Consider the following 27,546-nt stretch of genomic DNA (forward strand, 5'->3'; position numbering starts at 1 on the left):
TGCTTTTGAGTCCATCAGCCTTAAATGTAGTTGATTGCTGCCAAATCACAGTCTTGATGTTCCGTTTTTAGCGCACATTGCAAAATGAGGCCCAGGAGTTGACAACGATATGAAGACTGTATTGTATTGTAAACTCGCATCAGCCAAAAATCGTGGCAACCCCAAGTGTATATTTGACATGTGTCTTTCGACAACAGGGCTTCTTTTTTTCCATGTGGCTTAAACTATGTCATATTTTCAATTTTGGAGGAGGCACCAATTTTGCACATTATGTCATTGGGCTGTTGTAATACTCCATTCTAATGGTAGGGGGCGCATTTAAGCCATGATGGCATAATGCTGGCTACTGGTAAGTGGTAAGATGCACCCCCAGCATGTTGCCATCGGTTGTCACGCCATTGACACCATATCTCTACTGTAACGGTCTGTTAATATTCTTATGCGTGTTGAGCTCATGAATGTAGAATCGAAGCGGCAAAGGACCCATGGCAGAGTTGCTACAGCATCTTGAACACGTCAGAGGAAAGTGTGTAGAATTGTTTATTTTTATTTTTTATCTTCATTCATTTAAAAAAAAAGAAAAAATCAATAATTTGAGAAAAAAGGTTCTATCTCACATCTTTTATTTATATATATATATATATATATATATATACACACACACAATATGGTGCTCAAAGATCTTTACAATGCATATTCCACATTATAGGAGGCTCGCGTTTTGTCACCATCTTTCTGCTGTGGATACCAGTAGGAGAAGAACTTCTCGAATGTAAAAAAATGGTGGCCCGCTTGCGAAGTATGGTCTCTCTGAGGCACCGTAGTTTCGAACTTATATTGTTGCATTCTATTAGTTCACCACTAGACGGCGCTAAATTCTACACACTGTCCTTCTAAATCCAACATCTGCTAATTACGCACAATTTCAAAGCAAATGCACTACGAAGTGATGGCGAAACCACAAGACCGTACCATGCCTTGTTTTAAATAACACATTTGTATACTACTACTTATAATCTGCTGTTTAAGGTGCAGTTAAATGTTTTATGGGTCTTTTGCACTTGAATTTTGATGATTGTGTGTCATTTGTTAGTACCGTTGTCATCCACAGGCGGTCAGCGATGATTGTACCTGCATTGGTGTGCACGAGCACTGCTTATCTTTAATTGACTGCAGCCGGGCACATTATTCCGAGGAGATAAATTGTGTGTGTGTTTCTGTTTCAGTAAGTGATCAATGTTTGTAATTTGGGGATTTTGTTATACTCTTGTTTGTGAATAGTTGATTTGTGTTTTGCTTTGCTTACGATTTATGATTTGGAGGGGGGGGGGGGGGTGTACAAATAGAAAAAAAAAGATCCTAAACAGGATCAATAATCCAGCTGATGAATAATGTAAATTGTTTGCTTGTTCTCCCCCAGAATATATATATATATATATATATATATATATATATATATATATATATATATATATATATATATATATACATATATATATATATATATATATACATATGTCTGTCTTCATTTTCTTCATTCTTCAATTTATTTTCCCCCCTTAAATTCAAACACGCCTCCATCAGATCGTTATTTTATTTATTGTTATGGGACACAAAATATAGGTTTGAAATTTCATTTCATTTATTTCTGCTAAGACAATCGGATTCTCAGGCATAAATAAGCCCTTGGCTGTAATACCAAGGGCCAATTTCTTTGCGTCATTGATTACTTTTTCCTTACACAATGAACATATTTCTTTGCTAATAATACACATGCTGTAATATTTTTTTGCCTGATTGCACCTTACTGTCTCAGCAGTGGTGTCTTAACTTTTAAAAGGTCACAACCAGGTGTCCAAGCTAAAAGCGTGTCTTTTCTGCACATTACGTTGCATTACATGAAATATATGCACTGTCAAATGGAGAGAGAGAGAGAGAGAGAGAGAGAAAACGTACCCTTCTGGAGGGCGTTCACGCATCTGTGTACAGTACAGTCAATGTTATTTGGGTTTTTATAAGAAACAATACCGTTGAATGCCAATGGGCAATTAGATCTCTTCCATATGAAGCCGTAGACAGGAAATAAATGGTGCACATTTTGATACATAAGAGCCCTTAATGTGTAATTCTGTTTTATAGGCAGCAATATGCCAATGTATGTCAATTTCAGCTGGATTTCCCCTCACAAAAAAAAAGTTGCTCCAGTCGCACAACAGATACAGAAATTCAAGGCGCGTATGATTTTTTAGCTGCACTGTATTTCATGTTGAATTTGCACTAATGACTTTGAGGGAATAAAGTACATTTCTGCAGGGGAGGTTTGTTTTTATTTTGAGGGCCGAAGGGGGTGGGGAGCTGTCGGAATGAACTTTCCCTGCTGCTGGGAAACCTGATTTTCATGTACGACAAAGTACTCATTTGAATGTTTCTCTATGGTAAACATTTGAAATAATTAAAAATGGTTACAGACAGTAATGGGGTCGAGACTTCTTTTGCTCCTTTAAGAATGACAGAACTGCACTGCCAAGATCATTTTTGACTGTTTGATCACAACATCTGGTGAAGTTAAAAATACTTATGCTAAAAAAAAAGTTAGTCAATCAAAACTGATATTGTTATGCCTTTTCGAGACCCCTTTGATAAAAAGTCAACCTTTGTGTAAATCCTGCTGTTGGGAAACCCGGAATGACTTTTTGTTCTCGGCCGTCTGTCGCGTTTGCCGAGTGAAGACAGTCAGCCTGATGTAAACAAATCTGTTGGGGGGTTTGCTGTGTTGACGTAGGGTCACGTTGGTGTCGAAAAATTCATACCCGATGACAATGCAGAGGCTCGTGTTTACAAATAGCATCCATGCTTTTAATGCCTGCTACCCCCCCCCCCACCCTCAGCATCACTCATACATGAGTAACTAATCATAACAATGAAGTCCAGTGTGTGTAATTGATTGCAACTCGTGGTTCCAGTATGTCAACATTCACCTGCCACAGACATTTGACCTTTTTCCTCTCACAGGCAGAAGAACAAAGAATGTGCTTTGCAATCAAGACTGTTGAACTGTGATGTCTGATGTCTGGTTGGCAATGTTGTCCACAGACAGACAGACAGACAGAAAGACAGACGCGATGGTGAGAACAAAAACAAGAGACGCTTCATTCACAAAAAGCGCTGGTCAGTCGCTTGACTAACATTGTGTCCTGTCGATGCGACGATGGACACGCGTGGACTCATTTTAGAATTTTATTCCGGAAAAACAATTTCATATAAATACTGTTGTGTTTGGCAATTTCTGCTATGAAATAAAATATTTATAATAATTCTAATGAAATACTGTACAGACAAACCTACCATAGTGTTTGTATTTTCACACCTTTATTAGTAACACTTTATTTCAGAATGTAATTGAAATGATCAACTAAAAAAAAAAAATCTAAGATGCAGATAACACAATATTTCAAACAAAAAGATGGAATTTTATGAGCCTATACGTTTTTTTGTTATTTTTTTTAATCACAGCAAAAATGCTCATTTTCAAATCCTGCTGAACTTTAGAGGGCAAAAATCAACTCAAGCCCTCAGAATATGCACACATCACTCTGTGACTTCTTGCATCTGAAGCCTGGCAGCTGTTAAAACCGTATGGCACAGCACCTGCAAGTGAACGTGGACAAAAAAAAAAAAAAAAAAAATCATGACATTTCTATTCCACATCCAAACAATTCCCTTACGTGAGCCTTTTTTTACGATCTTTGCACGCCCACCTGTATCGTCGAGGGCACCCATGATGACCGACCATGTACTCCTGAGCATAACAGAACCGTCTGCAAAGCCCTCTATGCCCACATGTCCAGTACTGTGGTTCCATATCATTGCCTGGAGATAACAATATTGATGACATTATTATTATTATTATTATTCCAGTATTAGTTGCAACATTTAGTTGTGAAAATGGTTAGATCCGTTTTTGCTTACCCTCCCCGATGGCAAACATCAGCAGAAGCACGAGGAGAACCAAGGCCAGTCTCTTCATGTTCGGGCACCAATAAGCATTCAGCCTCTGCTGTGGACACGTTGCTGCTGCATTTATACAGTATTTCAATCACGGGGGTGGAGTCGGCCAGGCTCTGTCCAAATCCCAGGAACAAAGTGTCTTTGAATGAAGGCAGTCTGAGAAGTGACGGTCGCGGCTGCCAGCTCACCCGGTTTAGCCAACCGGGCTATGTGTGGCCTCTTCAGTATTGGGCAGGACCGTTTTTTTTTTTTTTTTTGTTTTGTTATCTGAAGAAGAAATGCTGAGTGATAGTTGACTTCAATATTTAACCCTATGGCAGGATAGCGAGAATGAAATAGCCCCCCGATTGTTAAATTAAAGTCTAGTTTGAAAGACAGCGTGCCCAGCTTGGTGTTTCGGGTTGCCCCTCTGTTCACCCACTGCTCTGCCCACATCTGAATGCAGCAGTGGTTAATGGGTTATTGCTGATGCCGAGAAACCACAATCAAACTGTACAAAACATGCTGTAGCCATGACGCAGGGGGCGAATTGTCATCCAGACAATAAGACTACAAGGCATGGACACATGCAGCTGCGCAGGTGCGAGTGCAGCCTGCCCCCTGGGGATTGTTTAGAATGTTTGAAGCAGCTTGTTTCTTTTGTCTTCTGTGACTCTATAATTAAATCGTCTAAAAAATATATAGATATATTTTCAGGGGGGGGGGGGGGGTAAGCCAGACATAGAATAACTATGGAGTCATAGTTTGGCTGGGAATACAGGTCCGTCCATATATTTGTCCTCATTAGGTAGACCGCCCGTCAAAGTCCGGGTGTCCAAAATACCAAATGATGTAACATGTTTATCAGAAGATTGTAGCGCAAAACAGAAGGTCAAGAGAAAGGAGTAAGAGGGTCAATTGCGATTCGCTCTCAGTCTACACTGTTCCCCGCCATTAGCCATTTGTATGGTATCAGAAGGTTGCCATCTTGCCATGATATGCAGCAGAAATATATTAACCGGAATTATTATTAGGCCTACTCTTAACCTGCGACCAGCACAGAGTCTACAATTAGTTGACCACTTTACAAGTCATCTTTACAACTCGACGTTAACCACTTGAAGTTGATGAAACACTGATCACGTGTTTTTTTTGGGCATCTCATCTTCCAGTTGGCCACATTACAGAGCACTTTTAAACAATTGTTTTCATTCGTTTCTATGCCTGGCCATTGAAATATGTCTTTATGTGAAATTGGTCCATGGCGCCAAAAAGGGTGGGGAGTCGGGGACCGACTGCTGTAATGTGCATGTCATCGATTAAATGACTTCAACTCGACTTTCATCATATATAGTCCACTACAGATGATTTGTTTAACCCCAAGTGTAGGCTACAGTAAATCTACCCTGCGTCTCACCCCATCCCAAGTCCCCTGGGATCGGCTCCAGCTCGCCCGTGACCCTAATGAAGATCATTGGTATAAAAAATGTATGGACCTATGAGTGCCAAATGTATCTTACTTATTTTTTCCTTGGCATTTTAGATTGACGGTAGCATTTCTCAGGATCAAATCTGCTTTCAAACTCATTTAATAGCGGTAATCTTGCAACAGTGGAAGTATTTGAATTAGATTTATAATGCGTTGCTAATTTATAAACGAAAAAGTCGAGAAAATGCTAAACTGTTCAACCAACCAAAATACTGTAATGAAGTCCTGTATCTGTAATATACAATTTATGCACTGGAGGGCGCTTTGTATTTTACAACCAATTTGAGAGGCGCCGAAGAAGACTGTATGAGTTGCGCGTGCGTAGTCGTTGTTTTTGCGCTCAAGTCAAGATGGCGGATCTGCTAGGTTCAATATTAAACTCGATGGAAAAACCTCCAACAGTCGGCGACCAGGAAAGCCGGCGAAAGGCTCGAGGTAGAACAATATATTAGCCATTGTAACAACTCAACATGCGTTTTTCCTTTGAAACTGTACAAAGTGATGTGATACACGACTGAGAAAAATAGGGAAAGGGCAAACGAGGTTGTTTCTGGTGCTGCTATAAGCCAGTTTGGCCATCCATTTGCACGGTTTCGAAATAGTAACGATCTAGCCAATGACACCGCCCACGATCTCGTTGTTATTACGTTATTATCAGGTTCCACGGGTCGGGCCCACGGGTAGATGCATTATTTCGGGCACAACACACATCGGCTAATAGCTCTACGCGCATGCCCAATGTTGGTTGTGGACGCATTCGTAGAAATGTGATTGGTCCCTGCGTTAAAAAAACATGTGACGTCGCGTTTACGCCATCACTTGCTACTCTGAGCTTTCTTGTGCTTTCTTTTTGCAATATTTGCCTTACGCAAATGATCCAATCAACGTCCAGAAAGCCTGCGGTTGATATACTAAATGAATACATACTTAAATTTCTTATTTTATCTATTTGCAATTGATGTCACAATAGAAGTTCAATCTTTGTAATATTGGTTAATTCAGTTGATCCTTTTGTTAGCAAAGTTTTACTTTCACGAGACAAGGTTAACTCAAACATGATCAAGTTTATGCGACCTGAACTTTTGCTACGTTTGCAGAGCAAGCAGCGAGGCTCAAGAAGATGGAAGAAGAGGAGAAAAGAAAGAAAGCAGCGTTCAGGAAAAAGGTGAGTACTTGATCTGAGCCATATTGCTTTCAGACATTGTAAACTTGCATGCAAAGGTGATGCTAAACTGCTTCTTTCACTGTTTAGATGGAGAAAGAAGTGTCAGATTTCATCCAAGACAGTACACAACAGAAGCGAAAATATAATCCAATGGGGAAGATTGAGCGAAGTATATTGTAAGGTTTATTAAAAATTACAAATGTGCAAGTGGGAATGAGGTTTAAATACCCAACAATAAGGGTTATGCTTACAGGCACGATGTCGCTGAAGTGGCTGGTTTGACTTCTTTTTCTTTCGGTGAGGATGAAGAGAGCCGTTACGTCATGTTGTTCAAGAAGGTTGGAAAATATGCTTCTTTTTTTTAATAGATATTGACATAAATACGAGGCGGCGTAATTAGCTTTTACTGTTGTGCTCTTGTAGGAGTTTGCTCCATCTGACGAGGAGCTGGAGGCTTATCGCAAAGGGGAGGAGTGGGATCCGCAGTTGGCGGAGCAGCGACGCAAGCTCAAAGTAAGACCGGAGGATTGAAACATCTTTTTTTATTTTTTTTTTATTTTTATTTATTTTTTTATTTTTTATAACATCTAATATTGAAACATCTAATAGAGGAGCTGTACAAAAAAAATACATGCATTTATTTCCGGACTACTATAGGAGCAGGCGGCTCTGGAAGAAGAAGTGTCCCGGCAGAGCAGCAAGTCGGAGGTGTGTCCGAATTCCAACTACAGAGACAAGTACAGCCATCTGATTGGCACCTCCGCAGCCAAAGATGCAGCGCACACACTCGAAGCCAACCAGGCATATGGATGTGGTGAGTGTTAGCTCATTTCACCGCGTAACGCACACAACGAACTCTTCCTTGACATCGCTTCCCTGTCGCTTACCTCCCTACCAGTGCCGGTGGCCAACAAAAGGGACACTCGCTCCATAGAAGAAGCCTTGAACGCGATCCGAGCAAAGAAACGGCAAAAGTTAGAAGACTTCACAGGAGCACACGGCAGCACTTCCTGAGTCGCTCTGCGTGATCTCGCTTGCGTGTCGATATGCAATTTGGTCCCTTGACTAAATATGCGATATTCTGCACGGCAGAGACTTTCTATATGGCAGGTGGATGTTCTGCTCTGATCCTGGTTGTACAGAAGATACTCAGGATTTCTGAGTTTCTAACATTGTGTCAGCTAATAACTTCTCAGTCATTGAGCCATCGACAGTATAAGGAACATGCTTGTGTTAAAATACGACGCCCCAAGTGTTATCTACACTACTGAATAGGATATATAAATGTACATTTTTAGTATTGAAAGCGTTGAAATCTCACTACCAAGGTTTTTATGTCATTGACCCCCCCCCCCTCTCCATTAGCATTTTTACAAGTCAACATCTTTAAAGATTTTTTTAAGATTAAAACAGGCTTAGAAATACAAATGTCCACTTTTTAAGCACCAGGGATTTATTTTCCTCATCTGTATGATGAGGGATTTATTTTCCTCATCTCCATGATGTCATGTCAATTCATAGCTTACAATGATTTGATTTTTCTTTGGTCGCTGATTCTTCCCCCCCCCCCCCCTTATTTTTTAGACAAAGGTTTTTTGGGTTTGTTTTTAAAAATGCTGTTGCATCACCCCATATGAAATGTATAAAATGTAAAAATAAGACTTCATGAATTTGTTGTCATTTTTACAAGGCCAAAAATTGCCAAGTCTGATAGGTGTTAAAAGTACACTAATTTATTTGGTTGATATCTTTTCCCAAAACAAGGCAACAGATACTACAATATTCAAAGAAAAACGTTAAAAAAATTGTTAGGTTGTTCACATTGCTTTTATTGTACCGACACATTTGTTCAAAGTTTCTGTAATCTTTCATATCAAATAATTGTAAGTAAAGTATTCTTGAACCTTCACTCTTTTACAACTTCACACCCCTGATATGTTTTGTTTGGATTTTGCTGCATTGGATCAAGCTGAAACTGAGAAAATACTCAATTTAACTGCAGCTACTAATTGTACATTATAATTTATAATTGTAATTCAATTTCTTTTTAAGCTTGTTTATCAATTTTTGTTTATTATTAGAACCGCATATAATAGGCACGGATGCAGGTGTAGGTTGAGCAGTAATTCAATACAATTTACTTTTCCTAACAACAACAAACCAATTGGTGAGACTGCATGTCATGATGTTCATTATCCTGCAGGAGGCGCCACTGCTCAACCAAGCAAAACTTTGTCGTGCGCTTTGATTCGTGTAGAAACGTACATAGTATTTTACTTCTCGGGCTGTATGACGCACGATTTGGGGATGAAAAAATGAAGTCCTTGTTGGTGTCTTTGATGCTCGTTTGGTGTGCAGATGCTCAGCTGAGAAGCCGCAAAGGTAAGATTAACTTCTCCGCGTAGCCATTCAGTAAGGACGATCATCCAAAAGGCTGGGAAAAAGATCATCTCGCTGTTCTCCAAGGTTGCATTCAGTTTGGGGTTTTTGGGTAGATTACTTTGCCACATAAAAGCTGCACTGAGAGATCTGATGGAATTCCGTTTTCTTCACTGCTGTCCCTTTGTAATTTTCTTTTCTTTAAAAAAAATAATAATAATTAGGTCACATGAATATGTGTCTTTGTTTTGTTCCATTGAGCTCATCCTCTCATTTGTAACCTCCGATGCAGGCTCAGGAGTGGTGTGCACCTTTAAAGACAAGACATTCAAGCCAGGAGACAGTTGGCATCCTTTTTTGGAGCCTTTTGGACTCATTTTGTGCATGCGCTGCTCCTGCACTGAGGTACTCGAACTTTTCAAAAAAAATAAACGAGAATTATGACTACATCTGACAACTGATGTGGTGTGTTTTCAGAAAGGCCATGTAAAATGCGGTAAAATTAAGTGTCCTCCTCTGCCGTGTGGCAAACCAGAAGCCGACCCACAGCAGTGTTGTCCACGATGCACAGGTAAGTCAGCGTTTCCCATCATTATTGAGCCAATTCCTCAAACGAAAACTGTTAGAAAAAGTATGCCTACTGAAATGAGCACGTTTGTGTCAATTTACTCACAAATGTACACAGTTTCAAGCCTGTTTAGCTGAACATAAAGCTGTTGCATGAATGGCAACAGGTGGGTTAATTGTCCCTTCTGCTATCGAGTGGAAGAGCATTTAATCGTTGCTTATTTCAACCCACTTCACAATTAATAGCAATTTGACGAATAGTGAATAATCTTCAAGCTGTTTAACGTTACTCCCAGTTTAAATTTTACTCTACGCGTTGCGTTTTTAAAACAACCGCATAATGCTAACAAACAATGCAAAACGCCATTGCCATGCTAACAACTAGCATCCCTAGATGAGGTTCTAAAAGCAGCACATTTGATTAAAAGCAACACGTGACATACCAATACTAATTTTCCACTACATTGTTGTTGGGCAGTACAGCAATAAGTAATCAACCTTCGCCAGCCACCCAATACAACATGGTTTTCTGTTTTTCTTAGACAAACCCAAGATCCCAGCAGGTCTGAGAGCTCCTGTGAAGTTGTGCAGATATAATGGAAGTACCTATCAACCCGGAGAGACCTTCACCAAGCATAACCTACCAGCCAAGCCGAGCAACCAGTGTGCCATGTGCTCGTGCTCAGTGAGTGTATATCCAGCTCGCTCGGTTTCTGCTCTTCCTGTTATAACTTTGTATTTGGCTATACAGTGTGCAGCCCACATGAAAATGTATCAAACGTTTTTTCCTCTCTTTAGCTTTTGGACCTAAAAAAGACATCTGACATTTTTTTCCCCCTCCCTCAGAATGGAAACATCTTCTGCGCAGTTAAAACCTGCCAACCAATCAGTTGCTCCTCCCCGGTCACGCTTGCCGACACCTGCTGTTTGGTGTGTAAAGGTAGGCCAACTTCTTCCAGCTGTCAAAGGAACGTATCTCATTTCAACTTGGACAGGGGCCTGAGTCGGCGCACGGCGGATTTATTCCCAATTTTGAAAGCACTTATACAATCATTATTATTCAATTTTAGTTTAATGTTGTTGTGAAATGACATGGATTTAAAATTCACATTTTTTGTTTCCTTCAGATTCCAGCACTATTGGCTCGTCATCAGCAGAGGATGGAAACCAGCAGCTGAACAGAGGCGTTGTATGTTATTTGACGAATACATTCCAAATGTTACACGATTAAAAACAAAAAAAATACAAATAAAAATCTTGTTAAAAAATATTTGCGTTGCTCAAGTACGTGTATGTGTGTTTCCAAAAGAGACATTCAGTGGACCAGTGTTCGGGAGAGCTGACTGAAGCGCTGTCCCCCCGGGTCAGGACTTCTGCCAGACACCTGAGCCTCAATAAACTTAACCTCAGAGGGGCTTCAGAGACCACTGTGAAGATTTTGTTGCAGAGGAAGCACCAGAAAGGTTTGCCACAAGTTTATTTTCCTGAATATTTTCCTTTTTCCTGAATCAGTTAAGAAGATGGAATAGTTTATTGCATGTGAAGGAAGCGGGAGCTCTCGGAACAATCATGACAGATTCAGCAAAACTATATAATCACGTGCACTAGGATGCTTAAATGACAACAGGTTTATTTGATCAGAAATGCATGAATCTGTATTACATATAAAATAAGTACTCAAAAGAAATAGCAGCAGCGCCATCTGGTGGGGAACAAGGTTATATATATATATATATATATATATTATATATATATATATATATATATATATATAACAAAATTTAACAAACTAAAATTCCAAAAACATTTTCGTTAACAAAATAAAATAAAAACAAAAATGCTTTTTTAAAAAAATGCTAACTATCTGAAACAACATTTTACATTTACAAAAGTAACATTAATTATAGCAAAAATGTATTTAGTTTTAGTCTTTGGTAATTAATTTAATACATGGGCTCTTGGGGTTCATTTTAAATGTGATTTTAAGTATATTTATTTTGATATTAACCAGAATAAGGATGTTTGAAAGTGTGTCAAACAGAAATGATGTCATTTCCTGTGCTTGACTTTTGGCTCCAATGGCTCGGCTCGCCTGCTTTTTCATTTAACTCAGCCAAAATTACTTTTTCCATTTACCATGGTGTTGATCAAATATTGCACACAAGTAATACACTTTTTTTTTAAAACAAAAACTAATACTGAAACTAACCAAAACTAAAGTCAAATAGGCTATTTAAAAATAACTAAAACGACAAAAATTATGATAACAAAACTGCCTTGAAAACTAATTCAAACTAACTATCTAAATTAAAAAAACAAAACTCAGAAGGAAATACAAAAACTAAGTAAAATGAAAATTCTAAAACTATAATACCCCCGGTGGGGAATTGCCTCCCTGCCCTAATTTAGAGTTACTACGAGATGTTTGATTTTTCCCAAAGATCTTCTTCGCCTGCAGCCACACACCAACAACCATTACCACTATTTTTCCCCGTCTTGCTCATCAGCATGTTTATACAACGGGAAGACATACTCGCATGGAGACATGTGGCACCCGGTTTTGGGGAAGGTCCTGGATTGCATCGTGTGCTCTTGTAGCGACGGCCTGCAGGAGTGCAAACGCATCACGTGTCCCAGCCAGTACGCGTGCCAACATCCGGTCAAGTCGCCGGGAAAGTGCTGCAAGACGTGTCCAGGTAGCCAAAGACGGCTCGCAATGTTTTCTATTGGCCGTTGGAACGAATCCGCACTCTCCTATTTCTATTTCCATCTAGAACACAAAGCTGCAAGTAACCAGACTCGGTGTTACCCGGGCTACAAAAACAAACTTTTGGTGTACAAAGTGGAATCGGCATTGCAAGTGGATTCCCCCAGCACAGTTCGGATAATGGCGATTGAAAGAGCAAATACTGCTGAGGTGGAGGTGCAAGTGTGGAAGATGGTAGATGGTACAGCACATCTCATATTTGTGCAGTTTTTCCTCTAAAATTATTTCTCTTCTGTAAATGATTGACTTCTTTCATGCAGGTATTTTACAACTGATGGAAATTGGTGACGTTCAAAGGAAAGATGTTCAGGATCATCCGGAAAATTACACCTTATTGACAACAGTTGATGAAGGTACAGTATTTCTATACATTTTTTTAAAGCATTATTCTAAATAGGGGTGTCAGGATATACATTTTTTTCGATTAATCCAAATTTTATATCTGTTCTAAATGTATAATTCAATGTAAAATAAAAAAAATTCCCCCATGTTTTTATACTGTTGTTAACATAAAAGTGGATTTTTTTTAAACTAATAGAAATATGGCTGATACAGTAATAATGAGTTAAAATTAAAAAGATGTACTGTACTGTAAAAAAACCCAAAAAAAACGAGTGTGATATTGATTTGTGTTGGTTATTTTTTCTGTCACTAGATATAATAGGCATAATTGCATTTGTAAGACGGTGACAGCTCAGTGCATTTTTCTTTTCATATTAAGATCGATCTAATCTATAACATGAAGTAACTTGTGAAATTCTGCACATTTTCTTTTTTTGGACACCCCTAATTCTAAATACTGATTGCGTTATCTAATGTTTCTGACTCCTGTTGGGTTTGTTTTCCAGAGATGTGGGGGAAATTCAAAGAGGGAGGGGCCAAACTGGATCAAGCCACAAGCATTTGTGAAGATGGCATTCGGGAGATGGTGACGTTCCTCAACCCGAAACAGGTCGAAGGCTTGTGCTCGCCTTAACTCGCTTGTGATTGGACACTTTTGGGAACAGTATTAACGCATACTTTAAACTGCATGGAAATGTTATTCCAGGATATGAGGCCACAAGCTACTTGGTATGTACAATTATTATTTTTAATGTACATATTTATTGTAAATAAGACATTTTCCCACATGACGTGCTGTTAGTAGGCTGCTCTTACTGGTTGGCGTGGGGGGCAACTGCTAATTTAAAAAAATGTGCAAAAAGGTCTTTATAGTGGATTACTAGGATATGCTGTCATGAATAAACCAGAAGCCTATGAAAAAAGGAAATAGCACCGTTAAATATTGTCTAAATTACAGTGGAACGTTTCGGTCTGCTTAGATCATGTAATTGGATTTAATTTTAATTTTAATTTTTTACTACAGTGGTTCCACCATGACGTTCATTTTGTGTAGTACAGTATAATACGACAATGAGACAACAAAGCCAAATGTGTTTGTCAGTTTAAAGATGGCAGCATCTTATTTGGATATGTTGCTCTTCAAAATCCAGCAAAAATATAACCTGCTTGATATCCAAACCATGATTTTGTTTTTATATTGTTTGGTCTTTCTTTTCTTTTTGACCCACTTGCCTTCAGACTTCCATACAAACGACTTATTTTGGTTATGGCTACACACTGACAAGTTAAATCATAATAACTCTCCCTGTGAGCAGTTTGCATGTTCTCCCTGTGCCTGCGTGGGGTTTTTCTCTGGCGACTCTGGCTTCCTCTCGCATTCCAGAAACATACATGTTGGGTTCCATGAAGGCTCTCAATTAGGGGTCTCAAACTTAATTTATGTTGGGGCCGCTGGAGATAAGTCTGGGTCACATCAAGTATTTCACAAAAAGGGCTTGAAGTATTAAAAACAAAAAGTACAACTAATCTAATCTTCTCAGTCATAACTAATAACAGTTCAGAACATTAACGGTTCTTCAGAATGTGAACAAGATGGTTACGGTTAGGCTATTGTAGGCCTTAAGTCATTTAAAACACACACACACACTCCCCTAGGGCAAACGACACAGCAAAAAAAGTGATTACCTTAAACTTTTTTTTTTTTTACGGGGCCTCAAAATAGCATGCTGTAGGCCACAAATGGCCCCCGGGCCCTGAGTTTGAGACCCCTGCTCTAAATTGTCCTGTGTGAATTTTCGTTGGTTCATACTAAACAAATAAATAAAGCAGTTGGGTTATTTTGACCCACAGTTTGGGTCGATGGGATTTGGACGGGCTGAAGAACGTTGGTTGCCATTTAACGCTTTAACTCAGCAGTGTGGGTCGTTTTTACCCCTTGGATCAACATGCTGGGTTGAATCCTCAACTCAATGCACTGAGTATAACCCAAAATTGGGTTAGATCTTTCATCTTTCATCCAAGACTAAGTCCAGCCAGCACTTATCGGCCTCTCACCCAAAGTTTTTTTTTTTTTTTTTTTTCTTCAGCTGCCCATTATAAACTGCAATCAATCTGAGCTCTAAACACCAACATGCAGTTATCCTCAAGCCTGTTTGATCAACAGGTGTCAAGTTATCTGTGTGTTTCTCTTGCGTTGCTGCCCGAAGGCTCCGGAATAATAATAATAATTCCTCCTCTATGAACTCCTCGTGTGCCCCCCCCACCCCCTCCAACAATGACTCATTGTACTCCTTTCGCACTTTTAGCGCCAGATCGCTCGTTCACTCTCACACTACAGAAGATATTTCCAAATTTGCATGCCTGCATTACTCACACGAAAAAATGTTTTGCGTAAGCCTCTGAACCCGACAGTTCGGTGGAGTCTGTCTCCGTTCACATTGATATGCTTCTGTCTGGCCATCGAGTGGGAAAAGTCCATCGTTTATTTTTCTCAAGGGTTTGAATTTGTCACACGCTCCGCAATTTGTAGCAGCCGGGGGGGCAGTCACTGGGTGTAAATCACACACTTGTTAAGGCCTTCGTCTACGTTCAGTTAATTTGAGTTTTAGAATTATGACCGTAATTAATTGACCAACCACAGTCCCGTTTTATTTTTTATTTCCATATGTAGAATAAACACATTCATTAAAAAAATTTTTTTTTTAAAGAAATCGTGGATTCTGTGTCTAAAAAATCTGACATGATAGAAAAAAAATGAGATCAGTTTTAAATTCCTCACCCCAAAATGAGTTAAAAACAGTTGCCAGACAATCAGGGGTTGGGCTTGTACCGGTAATGACAAAGCCTCAACTCCATCAAACAGCTTTTTGGAGGAACTAGAATCATAATGCTACCTTACAAGTCGCTGGTGTAGCATGTTTGTTATGAAACATCCCTACATATTTGAGTTGTGGAAATATAAACCACATAAACTCTCGACAGTACATTCTACCAGGTTGTCGCGGGGCTTTACATGCCGCGCTAGCTAGCTAGCTACCGGGCTAGCGTCACTTTTCCAGGGTCTTCAAGAAGAAGAGAAGGACCAAAAGATGGATGGAAAAATGGATGCTACCTAGTGTAGTATCTTTCTTATGAAACATCCCGTATGTGTTTGTGTCATGAAAATATATCAGCTTAAAGTCTCTACAGTAAATTCTAGCGGGTTGTTTGTGGGGCTTTCCATGCCGCGCTAGCTAGCTAGCTAGTGGGCTAACGCCGTTTTCAGGGGGCTTCAAGAGAAAGAGAAGAACTGAAAGAATTGCAGCAAATTGTGTTAACGGTTAATTAAGCCTTAGGCGTGTTTGTTTTCGTAGCTGATTCATGCACTCTGCTGTGTTTATACTTCGTGACAAATACTTCATAGATACGCCGAGGGCCCAATTATTATTTTTTTACTCCCTAGTGTGAGTCATGCCATCATGAATCATGGACAAATAACAGTATAATTGTCACGAACACTTAAAATGTGAACTGTTTTACACGCGCTTGCAAAGAAATGGCGATAAGAGCGAAGAAAGCCGACTTGATTTCAGCGGTCGGGGTCTGCTTGTTCCAATGAGTGCGTTTCGTCAAAGAGGAGCATGAACGGCACAGTCTGAAGCGAGCTCATCTGGCACTTGATTAATGAGCGGTGTTGATGAGGTCCGTGTTCGTCACAGCCAAGATTCGGTGCCGGCTGCCTTGCGAGCCAAGCTCTAGTGGTTGACCTTCACTCCGACGGTCAGATAAACAGTTTTGTATATTTTTTATTTTTATTATTTTTTTCTTATCTTTCTTATTTTCTTATTTTTTTCTTATTTCTTAAGAGCTCAGTATTGTTCATTCGGAAATGTCATCATCATTGCTCTTTTATATATATATATATATATATATATATATATATATATATATATATATATATATATTTTTTTTTTTTTTTTTTGTGTGGGTGAGTATGTGTATGTGCGTGCGTGCGTGCGTGTATTTGTTAGCTAAACAGTTTTGTATAATTTGCGCTTCAAAGCATTTGTACTTTTCTAGTCGTTTTTTAAATTGGTGATCTAAATAAACAGTTTTGACTCGTTTTTTTTTTTTTTTTTAATCTAAACGACAATATTTTAATAGTCATGTGGACTCAATCAACCATATGCGGATAGGACACTTTGTCTTTTACATCATTTTCACTTGATAACATCAGACCCTTCGGACTGCTGTGCACCAGATGTCCCTCTGTGGTGGTGTTGTTGTAACTTGTCACCAATAATCACAAACAGGAATTTCTATCAGAAAATGTAGCACCACCACACTGTGGTGACACATGAGGGTTAGTTTACTGGTCACGAGGAGCTCTAATCAATGTAAACTGTCGCGGGAGCAGGAAACGGTCTTGGTGAAGTCATAAAAACATCGTCATCTTACATCATAACAGCCAGGAGGCAAGTGTGGCAGGCTTATGTCATGTCATGATAGATTATGTTTGGTAAGCACGTCAACAAGTTCTATAGATAACGATGGATGATTTATGGTTAGAGTTGACCAACTAATTAAATCGGACTCACGTAGACCCTAAAGCGGTAAAGAAAATAGATTACTGGAGTTGTTTATTATTCATAATCCTTTTTTTTCCACTGTAACCATATTAAATCAATATCCATTTTTTTTGTTTTGGTGTCATTGCACATTGTTTGTATAATAATAAACATCCACACACTCGAGCCATGGAACGTTTTTAGTTATTTTCTCCTTGGATGCAACTCACGTTGGCTTCTCTGTATTTACTCCGTGTTCCATTGTGCTCCTAAAAGAAGCTTGTACTTTGTCGACAAATCCCTCAGCAGCATAAACGCCTCCTTGTGTTCTGTCTTCTTCACACAAGTGCTGCCTAGCACAGTGCCTGTGCAGACTAAAGAAAAAGGAAACGTACGTGTGTTAATAATCTTCACTCTCATTTCCTTGATTAACTCCAAAAACATTCCACTACTTTGTTGTCTTGGTCTCAATAGTGGCAGATCCTTAATTTGTGCATGCAAAAACCCCCCAAAAAAACGTTTTCATCATAAATCTCATATACAGCAAACAATTTCAGTCTCAGTCTGGACGGCGTCTGGATGTTATCAAGTCTTGCTTTGGAGCCTCTCTAAATATTAAGATTCTTCAGTGTGTTCTCCAGCATTTGAGCAGCTGTTTGAATCCCTGTTTAAAAAAAAAAAAAAAAAAAGAGTATGGGCATTCCTCTTCACCATGGGGCCATTGTGCAGCCAAAGCGTTTTTAGGCCTGGAAGAAATTCTGGCGAATAAAAATAGCCATCGGGTCGTGCCACATCAGGAATCGATTTAGCGTGCATCTTCTTTGTGCAGGGAGAGAATCTCGGCAGGCGCGCGCGCCCATCCTCGTGTCTCTTAGAACTTTCACCATTGTCTTTAGGAATGTCAATTGCCTGATCAACAAATAAGCATTTGTGTTGTTAAATGTCATCTTTCGTTTGTTAAAAGATGCTTCATTAGATTATTTTGTTTATTATAGCCTCAATCTTTTTAAATATGAAAATTGAGAGAAAAGTGGATACGTTGTTTGGACTTTGGAATCTTTAACTCCTGTGTGTACATGATGGAGTATTGCCAAAAAACAAATGCTCCCGGTTCGATTAGAAGTGATCAACTTACCCGATGAGCCAATGGACAAAAGGGTCATACCAGCGCCGGTTGCACCCGGTTATACAGTCGTCATGACATGAAGTAAGAGCTTTCCAATTATTATTATTATTATTGTGTGTTCCAATGAGCTTCTGTGAGCTAATGATGGACTTTTCCTTATGCCTCCGCAGTCTCTGATTGGCTAGTTTTAGTCCTGCCATAAATTCAGAAATATTAATTCAAAATTAAATTAAAGGCACACGATAGGGATGATTTTTCTTTTAAAAAGAAAATGTTAAATAGTTATAACGTGACAAAAAGATTTTCAAAAAGTTTTTATTTTTATTCATTGTACACTCTACCTTTAAGATAATTTCAGATGATGTATTTCATTTCTTTGTTTGTCTGTTTTTTGTTTTTTTTTACCTTAGAGTTGAATCAGTATTCTACTTTTACGAGTTTATTTTTTACGAGCCCGTTTGTACTTCTGCTTCCACAGAGAGTGACTACTATTGCCAACTATGCTCACTTCTGAGACGAATTCATTTCACAGTGTGTTTTTAATGTGGGCCTAGTAGTGGAGATTGCGTCATATCGAGAGTTGTTTCTTCTACTTTGGTGACCTTTTTGGCTGCATGGTTGCCGCATATTTGACAAAGCGCTTGCATTAGACGAGTTTAGATCGTGCAGGGGTCCCTAATGAGGTAAACAATGATCATAGAAGGAAGAAATCTGACATTTTCAAAGTGTTACTTTCCAACACTCAAGAAAATTTACTCTCACAGTGTCACTTTTTTTTATCCTAACAGTGTTAAAATAGCACTTCTTACTTACTGCATATTTGATCGAACACTGGAAATTGAACACTGACCGATTTGCTGAATAGCATTAAAAAAACAACAACATCATGACCTCTTAAGATTTGAGAGGCTTCCAAACACGTCAGAGGACAGTTTGTTGTCACCAAGCATCAGGACCCCCAGGGCGTTAAACTGAGTGTTGTCTCCACAGCGCCTGTACAAAAGAATGCCATAAAAAAAATAAAAATCGAAAAATACGTTTAAAAAACGCTGAGAGCAGATCATTTCACTTTGACGGTTGTGCACCATCTGCTGGCCATTTTGAAGATTGTAAAAATGACCTTTTCCAATGAGCTCTGAAGGGAAAGGGATGACTCACCTGAAGCGAGGGAGTTGACAGATCAATGCAAGTAAAGCTACATTGTCCAACACCTTGAGGTCACGCAGGCTCAAACTGAGCAGAGGAAAACAAGCATGTAACCATCTCGATGCCCAAAGAGAGTGAATTGACGACAGCATTCCGCTCCTGCTCGCTGATGTTGACAAAGCACAACTCAGTCGGCTCATCGACGCCATGAAACTACAGCTACAGGATAATGAGGCATTTAATTGCAGTCACCAACAGGCATTAGTGGCAAATAAGTGATTTTAACACAGATGGATGCTATTGGCTCACCAGGAAGACTCTGTCTAATGTACTACAGCTCCCTTTCTCCTTTATTTTACTGCTCAAAGTCATGCTTTTTTTTTTTTGATTCTCTGCCTTTCTGCAAGCCGCAAGCAAAGTCAATGAAAAGTACCTACCAAAAGAGAACATTGGTTAGTGGTAGTACAATGATCATCATTTAATTATAGTTAGTGACTGCATGTCTGACAAAATACGATAAATAAATAGAATAAATTAACAAAAAACATAAGGACAATCAACTGCACACACAGCATATACTTCAAATATATAAATGTTGATTATTAATACACTAAGCACAACATTATTCCAAGTAAAATATAGTAAAATGAAATAGACTCTGGTGACAGTTTGCTCCTGTGGGCACTCCAGGATGGCCAATCAGGTTATCTCGTTTTTTCTTATCCAATAGTTTATTCACCTTTATTTTTAAATGATCATGCTGGAAAACATTTGCTGGAATTACACTAACTCTGAAAGACAGAAGCAGTCATAACTGGCCCCCCTCCATGTGTTGTACTTGTGTGCCATCTCCTAGCAACAGGGTGTCCAAGAGTGTCTGCAGCACTATACCTCCTGACCAATGGGTGGCGATAAAGCGTTTATTGGCAAATGCGGAAGCGAGGCGTAATCACTTTTGTTAATTCATATGTTTATTAATAATAATAAAAATCACCTAAATCCGGGCATCAGACACGTACTGTAATAAATCTACTGATAGTAATAGTTATATCAACTCAAGGTTGACAATGTTATCTTTTAGGGTGTCATACTGCACATGCGCTGCAATGGCTTCTCCACTCGACGCGCAGGGACATTATTTATTTTTAATTTCTATTTTCGAATTAATTCTGTCGACTCAATGAATAGTATCTGCAAGTAAACATGCAACGATTAGTAAATAGCAATTATGGCGCCCCGTGAAGTAGAACCCGCCGCAGGTTTATGAAAGCGGCGCCGAAGCGAACACGGAAGTGTGTAGGAAGTAGTCCTCCCTTCCGCGTCTTCTCCTCTTGCGTTCGTCCCTCGGCGTCAGTGTCATGATCGCCGGAGCTCTTTGGGCCACTTAATGCAATGAGACAGTGTGTCGATCAGCTCAAGGTGACAAATGTAAAGCGTGACAAGTGAAGGTAAGGACTTTTTTGTTCGCGTCGAGTTGCACAACGACGTGATGTGTAGCGAGTATTAACTCCCTTTTCCCCCCTGCGAGTCTGCTTTTTAGAATGCATGCAACCAAGATGTGACTTGATAATAAACGTGCTGCATGCCCCTACAGGAGCTGGTGCATCATGGGGAACACGCCATCGAAGAGCGACGGCGGAGAGGAGCCACCAAAAACAACTTTATTTGAAAGGGAGCCGAGCGGCATCACATACAGAATCCCTGCTCTTATCTACCTGAGGCACAGCGGTACCTTTCTTGCCTTTGCCGAGAAGAGGACCTCTTCTCGCGACTGTGATGCCAAAATTCTGGTTATGAGAAGAGGGGTGCGGAGTGATGACGGATCTGTGCAGGTAGTTCTTAAAAATTACTAAATGCACTTCACTCCTAATGGCTGTGCTGTTTTTCCTTTTCAGTTTAATGTATGAGGTGCGTCAGAAAGGTTTCAGGACCCGTGTCACCTTGTAACGATTCAATTCTTATTAATGGACCTCATATGTGGAAATGTTTTTGAAATACAGCTGCTGCAGAGTGTTTTGAAGGATTTTTTTTTTAAAAGCAAAAACGGGTTGTACCAGGTGACCTGGCAATAACATCAGAAGGAGACGTTTCAGCTATCGCGCTTTATATGCTTTTATTATACTGTAACATCATTTTACTTTGTACGGGCAAAGTGCAAGGTCACAATTGATCTTTTAAGGTAGCTGGTTAGCAAATGTTATTCGATCGTGCTGGTCTTCCTAATGAAGAGTCCACTAAGTATATTATTATTATTATTCCAGTGGCTGTCGAGTGAAGAGTTGTCGACGGCGTGCCTGCCGGACCACCGCACCATGAACCCCTGCCCCGTGTTTGAAAAAAACACCAGCACCTTGTTTTTATTCTTTGTGTGCATCCTGGGAAACACTTCGGAGAACCGGCAGATCATCACAGGTAAGAACAAGACGCGTCTTTGCTACGTCAGCAGCGGTGACGACGGCCTCACCTGGAGCGAGGCCAAGGACGTAACTGAGAGCGCGATCGGACAGGCGGTCCGCAAGTGGGCCACTTTTGCCGTGGGTCCGGGGCACGGGGTCCAACTGGAGAACGGGAGGTTGATTATTCCGGCCTACGCCTACTACATCCCGTACAGGTGTTTCTCCTTCCCTGTCCCTCACACGGTTTACCCGCGTGCGCTGACGGTTTATAGCGCAGACTTCGGCAAGACTTGGCACGTGGGCAAGATGCTTCTCAAGAAGTCGTGCGAGTGCGAGATGGCGGAGATCATAGATCACGAGGGCCGAAGTCACCTGTACTGCAACGCCCGCAATTTTGGCGGCCACAGGCGCGAGGCGCTGAGCGAGAACAGCGGCGTCTGCTTCGACAAACCCCGCACGGCCCGCGAGCTGGTGGAACAACCCAACGGCTGCCAAGGGAGCGTCATCGGCTTCCCCCCGCCCGAGTTCATCCCCAGCGAGGACGCCGAGAACAAAACAGACACGTCCCCTTTGTCTCCCGACACGCAAACCTGGCTCCTCTTCATGCACCCGACCAGCAAGCACAGCCGGCGGGACATGGGCGTGTACTTGAACCGGTCGCCCCTGCACTCGCGAGGGTGGGACCGGCCCAGGGTCATCCACGGCGGGCCCAGCGGCTACTCAGACCTGGCCTACAACCGGGACAGCGATCAGTTCTCGTGCCTGATGGAGTGCGGCAAGGAAAGCGAACTTGAGCAGATTGCGTTCATGTCGTTCACGCTCAAAGAGGTCATGCAGGCCAACAGGAAGACGTGCTAAATGGCGACCGTAGCTTCCGCAAGCTTAACATCTTTAGCATGAACAATGCTATGCTAACGTCTCTCTGTGTTTACTTGTGTTCCTCTTTGTGGAAGTGTGCATGCACGCTGGAGTCGTCTGGCCTGATGTTCACTTAAGTTCAGTGTGTTACCGTATTTCCTCAAATAGTGGCGGGGGTGCAAATTTATGCAACTGCTGGATCGGGCACTTATTTATAAGATGTTCTAGTGAGCTTTTCCTGACACTTAAACTGGCTTTTTGGTCACATTAATGATGGATTATTTTTTTAATTTAAAAATATATATATATTTAATGATTTTGTGTATGTGACCTTGTTTTTTGTTTATTATTATTATTATTATTATTATTATATTATAATATATATATATTATTTTTATTTATTTATTTTTTTTACAAAAATCTGGTATTTGAACAGGGGTGTGTAGACTTTATAAAGATTTTACTTGAGAGTTGTACATGTGTGACTTGATCCCAACTCTGGCAATAGCAATTCATAAAGATAAACGCGTTACTTTCGACGAATCAGTGAGCTGCTCTCATGTCTTTTTCAGGTTTTATGTTGCTGCACAACTGTAAAGTCCCGACAGTGTGTGTTTTGTATATATTTTTTTTAATTAACGATATCATTATTTGTTCAAGAGCTGGATGTACTCTGAATCAAGGCACGGCGTCTATTAGAGCGATGGCCACTATTTGAGGACATAAGCTATTAAAGGAATGAAACTTTAGTCTGCTGATTTTAAGCATGCTGCTCTGCCATTTACTGCCTGTGTGTGTGTGTGTGTGTGCGTGTGTGTGTGCGTGAGTGAATGTGCGCGTTTGCGTAGCATGCTTGACAACTGTTCCCGTCCTGCAGATTTTTCCTACCTCTTTTATTTTCCTTCAATCGAGGAGTGTAGCATTTCTTCCTTCCACGATCCAGCTTTCCTCTTAATTTCATGATCCCGTACTGTGATTCACTTATGCCTTCTCGTGTCATACAGCCTTCATATGGGAGGGGGAATAGAACCAGTTTGTCACATCCCGACTGTGCCAAATATAAGTCATCTAAAAACCGAGGAGAGGATTTGCTCATTGGAAGCAAAATCAATTCATATTTTTTACTATTTACTTGATCATGTCATGTTTGAATACATATTGGGAATTTCTGCCGAAAGTTTTTGAAGACGACAGCTGTGAATATTGTGTATTATGGTTAGCATGGTTAGCAAGTTAGCATGATCTCACAAGAATTTGGTAGAAAATACAAACATTCAATTGTATATTTATCTACTTGTATAGTCTATATTGTACTATATTGTTGTTCCACTTCCCAGCGGCAACGGTGTCACTTAATATGCAAAGCCGTGATAGTCCACAAAAAAAGTAATCCTGTAGGCAATTTTTCTAAAAAAAAAAAAATCTACAAAATTCTTGTGAAGTCTGCTGGTTGTCGAATGATGATTTTTTTTTTTGTCCGATTTCCAAAAGAAATTGGACACACTAAGGACCCAATCATTTTAAGATCCTTCTTTGCCAAATGTCATGAGTCTCTTGGTGATTCTTCACTGTCGTGTCAATGTGTGTTTTGTTGACTGTTGTGGAAAGTGACAAAAAGCTGCATGGCATTTTTTGGGGGTATAAAATAAAAATGATAATGAACTATAATAAATCTCATGACATTATATATTTACTTAGCATCACAATAACGAGAGGTTCAGATATACTGAATGTAAAATTTGAAAGCATTTCTTCCGAACAAGACCGGTTCCGCAACATTGGACATACTTACCTTTTTAATATACAGCACCAGCATAAAGCTGCTAAACTGGAAATACTTCCCTTTGGGTGTGTCCCTGCATCAAAAAATAAAATAAAATCAGTTTACAAAACACTCTATTTAGCTTTATGCACGAACACCAAATCTCACAACTGTCATGTCATCAATTTTCTACCTCATTCATTTATTTACTTCTGCCACTGTATTATTGTATGTACACAACAAAACTGTCCAAAATGGCGTCCAGCTGTTCAGCCTGCCCAATCTTCTCAAAATCCGCAGCAATCCAGTGAGTGGGTTAAGAAAACAAAACCCAGAATTTTTTTGGGCCCCTTTAGGAAATGTTCCTTCTAGCCATGAAAATTGTGTGCGTGTGCTAAAGAGCATTAAGGCAATTGTGTGGAACCAATACACGCGTATAGTGATCTTTATTTGAAATGGTCGCTGTTTATTCCCCGTTTTTGTTATCTTTTTTTTCCCATCACTTTTTGCCTACCAGCACCTTCCCAGATTGCATGAATCACATTATGACTCACGTTTATTTATTTCATATCTGCAGAGTGTTTTTGCTCACAATTTCCCAGAACATATGGTAATCTGTATCACAGATTGGCTATAAAACACACCCACCCACCCACACACACACGCACACCCACACGCGCGCACGTGTCATCCTTGCTCTGATGATATTCAGTGAAGGCTCACCAGCGATGGCGGAACAGATGTTTGCTGTTGATGTGACAAATGTCTCGGCAATCGTTGCTCTTTTTTTTTTCCCCTTTTGCTGCGTGGACACGCCGCCGTTCCAAACAGTTCGAATGAAGCATGTGCAGGCAATCAATCTAATCATTGCCAATCCCAAAAAAAAATTCAGAATTTTGATAACAATGCTTATTTATTGTTCTGTTTTTTTTTTTGGTGTTTGAAATACAGCTGTGTTCCTAATATTTTTATACCTGAATGAGATGACGAATGCCTTTCAGTACGATGCAGTGCAGTTCTCGACAACGGAAAAACCATACTTTGTAATCCCGCCCTTCCTCGTGTCAACCAATCCGTGCCCTCAGCCGCTTGTGTCTTGCTCCAGGTGTGTCTTGTTGTGTCGTTAGCGTGTGTGTGTGTGTATATAGTGCTGGATCATTGTCGCTGTCACCACCGGTGTTTTGTTGTTACTTAGATTTTTTTTTTTTGGTCTTTTCAGATCTTTGTTGGTTTTGTTCACTCAGTACCCCTGCTCGTGTTTTTGTTAAATAAATTGTGTTTAGTATAACATGCATCACCGTGCATTTGGGTCCTCCACTCCGCACCTTGATTCGTGGGCTGAGGCGGCCCCGCCGGAAAAATCCCGCACAGCGCCACTTCGCCGTAACGGCTCTCGGCGGCCGAAACCCGGAACGAGATCGAGTATTTCAGCCACCGACAAGTCGGCTTGCGTGAGGTCTAGCAAGCGGCTGCCCGCTTCCTTTTCCTTTTACCGGGCTTGTCGAAGACGTTTCTGAGTTCCGACGGGAAGGCGGGGCAATGAAGCTCGGAGCTCCGGATTGGCTTTACTGACATCGCCATCGCCCATAAGGCCGCCTGGCCGGAAAGTAGGCTCATTACGAAAGGCGACCTTGGCGCCGTCGTTGGGGAAAGTTAGCGGCCGTTGATCAAAAACCCAGACTACAATGGTGAATGAATTGGTCACACCCACCAATGTCGCCAGAGTCGCGGCGAGGATGGGGGAATATTGGGTTCCCGAAGAACAAAGTTACCAGCTGATTGGGCCGTTGGAGGAGACGGGTGACGCCCCCCCCCGGCTGGTCGTGATCCGTCAGCCACCGCGGAGTCCGATCTCTGCTCCACCTTCAAGGTAAGAGGCTTCCTTCAGTTCACGGAAGTATTGCTGGTGCTGTCCAAGTAAGCGGCCATGGCTGGCCATTGCCTGGCATAGGCTGTTGGGGTCCGCGGGGTCCATTCTGGTCGGGCTGTTGCTCCGTGACGCTCCTCCCCATACCTGACGTTGTGATACTGCTAGCTTGCTAGCCGGCAATCTTTCCTGGTGTTGTGGACACCACTAGTGATTTGACCAGTAGCGTTTTTGGTTGATCTACTTTGTATTCCACGCTCCTGCGTGATCTTGTGTTTTCTTGTTTTTTGCCCACGACGTACACCTTTTTTTTGTAGTCGTCGCCTTTTTGTTGAGTAAGCTTTTTGTCCATGTGCTGTGCGCTTTTTGTTGGTTGCTTAAAATTGAGTTACATGCATCCCTGCTGTGGTTCTCCTGCATTTGGGTCCTCCCAACTCAACCGTGACATTTTCCAGATTTTATTATTATTATTATTATTATTATTATTATTATTATTTTGAATATCGGGAGTACTTAATGTTTTAGCTGGTTAGTGTGTACTTCATATCTTAAACCAAGCAATGTGTTACTCAGTAGATGAGTCTTATATGTCACCAACTGGCAATATATTGATAGATAAAAATGTCATGTCAATTGCAGAACTCAACTTAAGGAACAGGTCTTGGCCTCATATGCATCAAAGAATATGATATATGCTATGTTTTCTTAAAGGTTAATGGCTGTTGTTATCCTCTTGCAAGCGTTTCTCACTCAGTAGACCGTATAGCAACACTCTAAAAATAGATCCACGACCTGGGTTTGTTTTGATCCAACTTTCTAGATTTATTTTTGTTATTTTAGGTTGAACTTTTTCAAAACATTTGGGTAAAAATAAATAGCCCAAATTTTGGTCAAAAGTGACCAACCCAGCTTTATGGGTTATTTATTTTACACAAGTTCGGTCGGTCAAGCATAAAAACAACCTGCAAAAATTCACTTCTTTATTTTTGTTATTTTAAAGTGAACACTAACAGTTTGGTTAAATAACAAATGAGGTCAAAAAGAGGCCAAAAGTTGGGTCAAGTGAAAAGTCCAGAAATCAACAATAACAAAAAAAGGGGCTAAAATACCGGTAGACAAAATGGAGTCAAAAAGTGGCAGACCATAAA

The 27,546-nt window shown here is 40.4% G+C and overlaps 3 protein-coding genes and 1 long non-coding RNA gene across 4 annotated transcripts; 3 read left to right on the top strand and 1 right to left on the bottom strand.

Annotated features, from left to right (window-relative positions):
* Window positions 1-3,347: 3,347 nt before the first annotated feature.
* On the bottom strand, window positions 3,348-4,433 carry LOC147161049 (uncharacterized). The gene is made up of 3 exons (XR_015097410.1): window positions 3,970-4,433; window positions 3,759-3,870; window positions 3,348-3,648 (listed from the first exon to the last, which is right to left on the bottom strand). It is a non-coding gene; the product is annotated as an uncharacterized LOC147161049 (long non-coding RNA).
* A 1,340-nt stretch (window positions 4,434-5,773) lies between these two features.
* spag7 (sperm associated antigen 7) lies at window positions 5,774-8,566 on the top strand. The gene is made up of 7 exons (XM_086057989.1): window positions 5,774-5,911; window positions 6,574-6,641; window positions 6,729-6,817; window positions 6,895-6,979; window positions 7,065-7,154; window positions 7,299-7,455; window positions 7,540-8,566. The coding sequence occupies exons 1-7, from the start codon at window positions 5,827-5,829 to the stop codon at window positions 7,653-7,655; spliced, it is 690 nt and encodes a 229-aa protein (XP_085914115.1). The 5' UTR covers window positions 5,774-5,826; the 3' UTR covers window positions 7,656-8,566.
* A 139-nt stretch (window positions 8,567-8,705) lies between these two features.
* On the top strand, window positions 8,706-13,875 carry chrdl2 (chordin-like 2). Its single transcript, XM_086057988.1, has 11 exons — window positions 8,706-9,023; window positions 9,313-9,425; window positions 9,498-9,591; window positions 10,130-10,272; window positions 10,434-10,527; window positions 10,715-10,776; window positions 10,897-11,050; window positions 12,095-12,283; window positions 12,362-12,535; window positions 12,615-12,707; window positions 13,203-13,875. The coding sequence occupies exons 1-11, from the start codon at window positions 8,957-8,959 to the stop codon at window positions 13,328-13,330; spliced, it is 1,311 nt and encodes a 436-aa protein (XP_085914114.1). The 5' UTR covers window positions 8,706-8,956; the 3' UTR covers window positions 13,331-13,875.
* Window positions 13,876-20,622: 6,747 nt separating this feature from the next.
* Window positions 20,623-24,591, top strand: LOC147161052 (sialidase-3-like). The gene is made up of 3 exons (XM_086058006.1): window positions 20,623-20,963; window positions 21,110-21,347; window positions 21,777-24,591. The coding sequence occupies exons 2-3, from the start codon at window positions 21,123-21,125 to the stop codon at window positions 22,767-22,769; spliced, it is 1,218 nt and encodes a 405-aa protein (XP_085914132.1). The 5' UTR covers window positions 20,623-20,963; window positions 21,110-21,122; the 3' UTR covers window positions 22,770-24,591.
* The last annotated feature ends 2,955 nt before the right edge of the window (window positions 24,592-27,546 follow it).

Source organism: Leptonotus elevatus, chromosome 16 (assembly GCF_054856555.1).
Source record: "Leptonotus elevatus isolate MCC_2025b chromosome 16, RoL_Lele_1.0, whole genome shotgun sequence".
Classification (NCBI taxonomy): Eukaryota; Metazoa; Chordata; class Actinopteri; order Syngnathiformes; family Syngnathidae; genus Leptonotus; species Leptonotus elevatus.